Source organism: Nymphalis io, chromosome 13 (genome assembly GCF_905147045.1).
Source record: "Nymphalis io chromosome 13, ilAglIoxx1.1, whole genome shotgun sequence".
Lineage (NCBI taxonomy): Eukaryota > Metazoa > Arthropoda > Insecta > Lepidoptera > Nymphalidae > Nymphalis > Nymphalis io.
In genome coordinates, this window is record NC_065900.1 from 9,147,925 (window position 1) to 9,155,659 (window position 7,735).

The following is a 7,735-nucleotide window of genomic DNA, read 5'->3' on the forward strand; positions in this document are numbered from 1 at the left end:
CTTGAATACGTGTTAGTAAAGGTAAAAAAAAAATACTTTTCCAATTATGTATAATTTTGGCACTAGTCAATATTAATAATAATAACTTTTGGTGAAAAAAATTTTGCTACCTGCGTGCAAATTTTTAAAGTGACCTGAAATTACACGTGCAGCGGCAATACAAGGCGAAAGGCGGGGGTCTAACTAGAAAAAGGTTTATTGTTTTATAGACCCCAATAAAAACGAAACGCTCCCTTTGTCGTGTAAATATGCCGCCTTCTTTTGTTGTTATCGACGTTTGAAACTTTGGCAACTGTCACTTTATTTGCACTTTGTAGTAAAAAAATTCATAACAAATTCCATAGAATTATGTAAAATTATTTTGAAATATTTATATGTTTCTATCGAGAGAATATCATCGGCTTTTAAAGGATCAAAGAATCATTAGAGAATTTGTACAAAAATTATACCACGACAGATGTCCAATTTTTTTTTCATAATGCCCATAATTTGAGAAAAAGGTCCAGAGTAAACACGAAGTGAAAGACCCGCGGTAAAACCAAATACAATATTCTGAATAAGCCATCGATTGATTTCGCAAGATTAATGGTAACACATTGTCAGCGCCACAGTATGACGAAAATGTTACAGGAATATCATTTAACAAAAATACACTTTATTCGCATATAAATAAGACCTAGTAAATTCATTTTTGAAATCTTTTTGAGCTGACACAGCAATGAATGGTTTTCACAGTTTTTATTTCCTAATTCAAAGAACATCAATCATTATGTGTAAGATATAGAGTTGAAAATTGGTTACAATTTATGAAATATAGGACATTATTCAATAAATTAAATATTTAGTTCCATAGAAATTGTGTTTGGAATTCAGTGTGAAATTGAAATAAAGTTTCTATTTGTAGGTTACATGACATGACAAGGTGCACTGTGGTCCATGGCCCAGTAGTATTAATATTTATTAGATTAGTCATATTATTCAATAAATTGTTATTAGTTCGATTTAAATGTAGGCAAATATTTTACCTAATTAAAGGGTATTTGAAATCATAACTAAACATACTTTTGATATTTATACAGTTATTTCATTTCTTTACCTTCCAAATGTTTCAATACATGTATAATTTCCAATACAATTAAGCGTCATATAAATTATGATATAACTGCGAATTAATTGTAATTCATTGATTTAATAAAAAATTAAACTTAATATTAAATACTTTCTTTTTACTTTTTAAAATAATTTTATTTTTAAAATACTTTTAAGATTGTTAATCACAAATCATAGTTAAAGTCACATAAGTAATTTATGTAATAAAACTAAGTTCACAATGCCCTTGTCAGTGGGTGTGCGCATGTCTGACAGATGCGTGGAGCCGGGAGGTGTTTCACAATGTATCCATATGTCACTCGGGAGTTTAACCGATTTACTATTGGGCAAACGAAGTGTCAACTTAGCGTGACTTGCAGCTTAGCTCGTAGGTACTATGAACGTGCACTTACATAGGTTTATGGAATTATTATGTATCTTTTTAAATTGTGATTGAACTGGACATATGTAATTACTTTTTGATAACCATATAATTTAAGTATTAATTATATAGTATTATAAAAATACATACTTTTAATGCCGAAATCGAAGATTGGCCTGTCGATTGCAACTTACTGCGATATCACAATCTTTCTTTACTACTGTATTACTAAAATTAAAAAATATTATCGCTATAAAATAATTTACTGTACAAAACAAAATAATATATGTAACGTGTGTTATATAATCGTATGGTATTCATTTTATATTGTCTTCTGTTTTAACAAAAACTAAGAATATGATAATATTTTATATTGAATATTTTTAGGTTTATACTGTATTGTCTTTTATCACAAATCTCAATCAACGACAATCGTGACGTCACACGCATGCTCGGGTCAGATCGGGTGCGTCGCACGCGCACGCATACTGCGCTTTTGTCGTGGCCCTCGTTCCAACTGTTGCGGGATGAGTTATGTGCGTTTGTGGACTAAAATTATACAGGTTGCTCCATATTTGAGTTTGAGATTATAAGTTTTAGACAATCAATAATATGTATTTTTGAAACAGTATTCATTTATTTGTAAATAATTTTCTTATACTCAGAAACGTAAGAAAATGGTAAATTTTATATAAAGCGAAATTTAAAAAACTAACAATACAATTTATTTTAACCATTTAAATTGTTTATGGATCAATTCTTTCATTTATTAATCAAACTGTTTTAGTTTCTTTGAATCAAAAATATCAGCCTATATAAAGCTGCAATAGCTAATTCAGCACAGTGACACACATACGTGGCTTTACACTAAACCAATAATAGAATAAAATCAATCTATTCCACCCTCTCATACTCACACTATCAGAATTCAAACAATTATATTGTTGTATCTACTTAAACGCACACAAGCAAAAATTATTGGAAATATTGGCATTGTAAACATTCATAGCATATTTGCGAAATATTCCCCCAAATGTACAAAGTATTTCTATCTCTTTCATTATCACTACAATAAACAAAACAAGAGATTGTAAGAGCGGGATGTAAAATCCAGTTTTACAACTTAGTAGAGGGACAATGGCGCCGCTATTGTTGAGAGTACCCCAAATTTTTTTAGGTCACATAAAAGTATTACATTTGCTAGGGTCGCATTGCTTTCTGGCACTTATTACATTCGATTCGCAGTCAACCTTAGAGAAGGATCAGCGTCGCCCACGCAAACAGTTTAGTTTCAGTGTATCTATGTTTCTAGTGTGATTTTGTGTTTAAAAATATGTCTTCTGTAGCGACGACTAGTCGTACAAGTGATATGTGGAACAATAGTGCTCAAGTTAATAGTCAAAATGTAAAACAACCACATTATGGATATCAATACCCAGTGACTCCTAATGCCTATAATTTTCACAACAACTTCTCCTCTCAAAGTAGTGACTATTCTAATCACCATTATAACAGATTACAAGGACTTAATAACTCGTGCAACAAAATTGTGAAAATCGAACCAAATTGGCAAAATTATCCAATGAATAACATGAACAATGGAGATCAAACTAATGCCGAGATGATTAATAGGTGGAGAGAAATGAATATGTATTCTCATCAACAATATGGACATTTCGGATATGAACAAGGCTTGCATTCAATAGTAAATAACCACGGTTTAGATATCAAAGGCGAAGACGCTCGGTCTATTAATTCTCCAAGTCAATGTAGTTTACCTGATACCAGCTATGGATCCCCACAGAGTTGCTCTAGTGCTGTTAAGTCTACATCTCAAGAAGAAGAGGACTTGCCCCATTTAACAGCAATTTTAAGCAATCTTAGTGTTCAGAGACCATCACATTATAATAAACCATTTATTCACGAAATGATGCAATGCATGTCGTATAACGCATCTGATTGCGATGAGAATAGCAGAAAGTATACTGAAGCCATGGAAGTGAGTGAAACAGATTTGCCACAATTTCATGGTGAATATAAGAATAATATTGTTGGACATGCGAAAATTACTATGGGCGGAGCGCCGGTTGCAATCAAAGACGCTAAGTCATCTGAGGATAAATCTGAAAACTGTCACGATATGACGAGGGTTGAAGCAGGCGGGGACAATAAAGATTACGCTGAGAACAACATGGCCGCTATACCAGAAGTCCAAGGATTTTACCCATGGATGAAAAGTATTGGTGGTGTGTATAGTATCACTATTTATTTATTTATTTTTCATTAAAAATTATACTTATACTAATATAAGATATTATAATTAATTTTTTTTCAGGTGAGGAAAAGAAAGAGGGGTCTAAAAGGACAAGGCAAACTTACACAAGATTTCAAACGTTGGAATTAGAAAAAGAGTTTCACTTCAATAAATATTTAACGAAAAGACGTAGAATTGAAGTTTCTCGTGCGTTAGCGCTAACTGAGAGACAAATTAAGATTTGGTTTCAGAATAGAAGAATGAAAGCAAAGAAAGATGCAAAACTTTCTACGTCTCCTGATCCATATGGAGTAGAAGATTTAAACGCGACGAACATACCAACTGCAACTGAATATATTGACTCAAGACAGCAGTTAAGCGGCTTAACAGAGTATCCCAATGCAAATTATGGTCATCCAAGTTATGAAGGAGCAATTGCCAATATTACTAATTTATCAGGAAATATGAACCCTAATTATGTAATGCCACCGTATGGAGGCCTGATTCCCAAAATGTCACTGTGATTAATTTTTAATATAGTACATATGTATAAAAATTATTATTAATAAGTATTAATTGTAAACTAATTTTAATTACAATTTTCTATGTCAATATCATATATAATCGTAGGACCGATGGCCTGGAGTGGAGACCGCGGATCGGCCAAGTGAACCGATGACCTTAAAAAAGTTAGCGGGTACCAACTGGATGTGGAAGGCGGAGGACAGGGAGCTTTGGCGCACCTTGGGAGAGGCCTATGTTCAGCAGTGGACAATGATTGGCTGTTGATTGATTGATTGATGTCAAAATATATCAATTGTAAACTAATTTTAATTACAATTTTCTATGTCAATATCATATTATATAATATATTTATTTATTTTATTTATGTACCAACAGAGTATACAGAAAATTATATAAATGAAAAATGTGTACAAAGGGATAACTTATCTCTAACAAGAGATCTCTTCCAGAAACCCTGAATCTAGTGGAGATTATTTGTAATACATATTTATGGTGTAGGTACAATATCAATTAGTTTTATATTATAAAATTCAAGTAGACTTAACGATAAATGAATATATTACACACTAAATACAAATAAATATATTAATATATACCATTATCTATAATATATATATACATTCAACTTACATAGATACAAAAAAATATACATACATATAAAATAAATTAAACTTAAGTGGAAAGAAAGTGTTGCTTAACTCTGATTTTAAACGATATATATATATATATATATATATATATATATATATATATATATATATATTCTTTTCCGGATAATATATATATATTATATATATATTATCCGGAAAAGAACCGGAGTCACCGACATAGCTTGCAAAATTAGCAGGCTGAAGTCTGTCCTACGACATACGTGACCAGCCCACTGCCACTTTCCGGATAATCTCATTTCTGATCTTATCCTTCAAAGATACTCCGAGCATAGCTCGCTCCATAGCACGCTGAGCGACTTTGAATTTGTGGACTAGTCCCGCAGTGAGTGTCCACGTTTCGGAACCGTATGTCATGGTAGGTAAGACGCATAAAACCCCCCTGCCCTGCCGATACCGCAACCGCTACCTTGGTCGGGCCTAGCGGGCTTGCCGATAACTGGGGGCCTTTTTTGGGCGCATTTACCATTAAGGAGGGTTTGCCCATACTCGCCACGCTGGGTAGGCGTGTTGGCGAGCGCAGTAGAGGTTAGGTGTTGATGGAGGAGATGCTGCTGCCCATCCCCCCTTTTCCCCGTCCCTCAGTCGCCTCTTACGACATCCACGGGATGAGATTCGGGGAGTACTATTCTAAGCCGGTACTCCACGGCAATTTTCTATGTAGGTCATTTTAATATTAGCTATTTCATATCTAAATGTAAAACAAATATACATTATTTTCAAAGCCCTTTAATCCCTTAGCCACGCGAGCTGGTTCTCGATGTCACATGTCAAAGAAATTTTTGCAACTCTTTTCTTTGTCGCACTTCCAAAAAATGGAATTCCTTACCAGCTCACGTGTTCCCCTCCTCTTACTACCGGGGTTCCTATAAACGAGGCGTGAAGAGGCATCTTGCGGGCCGGCAAGGCGAAGGCGGCTAGTGCAGAACGTTTTTCCCGTCTGTACTGGCCGTCGTCGCGTTTGAATCTACTACCACTTACCATCAGGTGGAGTAGAGTCATTTGCCCTCCCGGCGAATATAATCCATATATCACTATTTAATTTTAGAATAAATTGTTACTATTCGATATATTAATACAGAATACTAAGATATGTAAATAATTAGTTTTAATTATTATTAAGTATCATTAAGACTTACAGTTCCTACTAAATAAATAACGATAGTCTACTTTAATATGGCACCTTTACGACGACTATATTTCTAAAAAGTATTTAGAATAAATATTTTTGTATTTGTCTAGTCAATCTTAAGGCGCTATAAATAAAGAGAAGTTTTGATTTCTCATTAACTTTGTTTTATTATATGTCATATAAATATTTGGACTCGTAGGTATATTTAAATTTCAGTGAACAACATAACTAAAGTCATACTTTACTAAATAATAGTAATTTCTGTTTCATTTTATTAACTTGATAAGTGACAGATCTTAATTTATTTAAGGAACAACTCTTGCGACGAAAATGGAGAAAAATTAAAGTTATTTTTATTTGTAGTATTAATGATTAAGTAAAATATGCGATCAAAATCAATCATGACAACAAACTCGCGTTTAGTTTTTTTATATATTGTAAAAGTAAACTAATATTTGAGTGACCTACTGCTGGACAAATTCCAGCAATAATCATCAAAAATAAATATAGCTATTATTTTAAAATAATAGATAAATTTCAAAGTCGTGTACTACAAACAAAAAAAAAAACTATTTACCGGCTACTTCATAATATCGGCTCTATGTCACCTTGTTTACGTTCGCGATACTTCCATAGACTTTTAAAAAGGGTTTAAGGCTTAAATAGAAAGTCAATACCGAGTATCGGTCTCTAGGGATTAATATTCAATGTGCAAATGTTGACGGCGGTTTTGACATGTTTTGACTGTTGATCGGATTTAAACGGTCAAATGAATGGTAAGGTATTTGCTTCGTAATCCTGTTAATGGTAAGGCTACCTGTCTTCAGTGAACTAAAAAGGCTACTCTACTGTTGAACTATTATTGTTTTAAAGAGCTTTAAATAATATTATCTGGATAATCTTTTAAGTTAAAGGAGTACTTTAATATTATTTCTTATTATGAGCTTGGAACATACCGACAAATATAATTCAGTCTATAATTTTATAGTGGTATTGGGTTAGAGTTTTTTTTTGTACAGTAGTAATAACATATCATACAAACATTATAATTAAATACCCATACATAATAGTATTACTTTTATGTCTTCAAATGCGATGGTTCCATTTTGATTAAGCTTTTTAATTTTTTTTGGACCGTACACTTGGTATTCCAGAAAAAGTCATTTCATTCAGGCAAAAACAAATAGTTGTTATAACATGAGCTTTAAGTGTACTTTATAAGTAAATAAAAGTACTCTAGTAAGTCTAGAAAATTTAAAAGTACCACATGTACAAGTTTCACCAAACAAGCAAAACAATTCAACAAAGACAGTATAACATTGTTTTAGCCTATTTCTAAACTGCAGGCTTCAATTGTATCTAACTTCACTCACAATATAACAATAGTAACCCTCTGCGAACAATATCGTAAGAGGAAAAGAGACAGAAATACAGCATCATTGTTAGTAGAAAGGTATAAGCAGAATATCAACCCTTAGTTTTATGCTACGTCATAACGACGCATGCGCGGCAGCCATTTAACCAAGATGGCTGCTTGTGTTTAGTTTGTGTTTATTTTTACTAAAAACGTGTAAATATTGGGTTTATTATAATTTTTTACAGTAATCAAAGTGAAGTATATATGTAAGTAATTATAATATGATATTTTTAGTATACCTGAATATATAAAAATGTTAAATTTTGTG

The 7,735-nt window shown here is 32.5% G+C and overlaps 1 protein-coding gene across 1 annotated transcript; it reads left to right on the top strand.

The window, feature by feature from the left end:
- Positions 1-1,330: 1,330 nt before the first annotated feature.
- LOC126772965 (homeobox protein Hox-B5a-like) lies at positions 1,331-4,249 on the top strand. The gene is made up of 4 exons (XM_050493570.1): positions 1,331-1,458; positions 1,859-2,007; positions 2,818-3,717; positions 3,807-4,249. Exons 1-4 carry the CDS (start codon positions 1,331-1,333, stop codon positions 4,247-4,249), a joined length of 1,620 nt encoding a protein of 539 aa, XP_050349527.1.
- Positions 4,250-7,735: the final 3,486 nt, after the last annotated feature.

Coding starts and splice junctions, on each gene's coding strand:
- LOC126772965 (XM_050493570.1), top strand. CDS start 1,331: ATGCCCTTGTCAGTGGGTGTGCGCATGTCTGACAGATGCGTGGAGCCG. Junction 1,459..1,858: donor AAACGAAGTGTCAACTTAGC/GTGACTTGCAGC, acceptor GAATATTTTTAG/GTTTATACTGTATTGTCTTT. Junction 3,718..3,806: donor ATGGATGAAAAGTATTGGTG/GTGTGTATAGTA, acceptor ATTTTTTTTCAG/GTGAGGAAAAGAAAGAGGGG.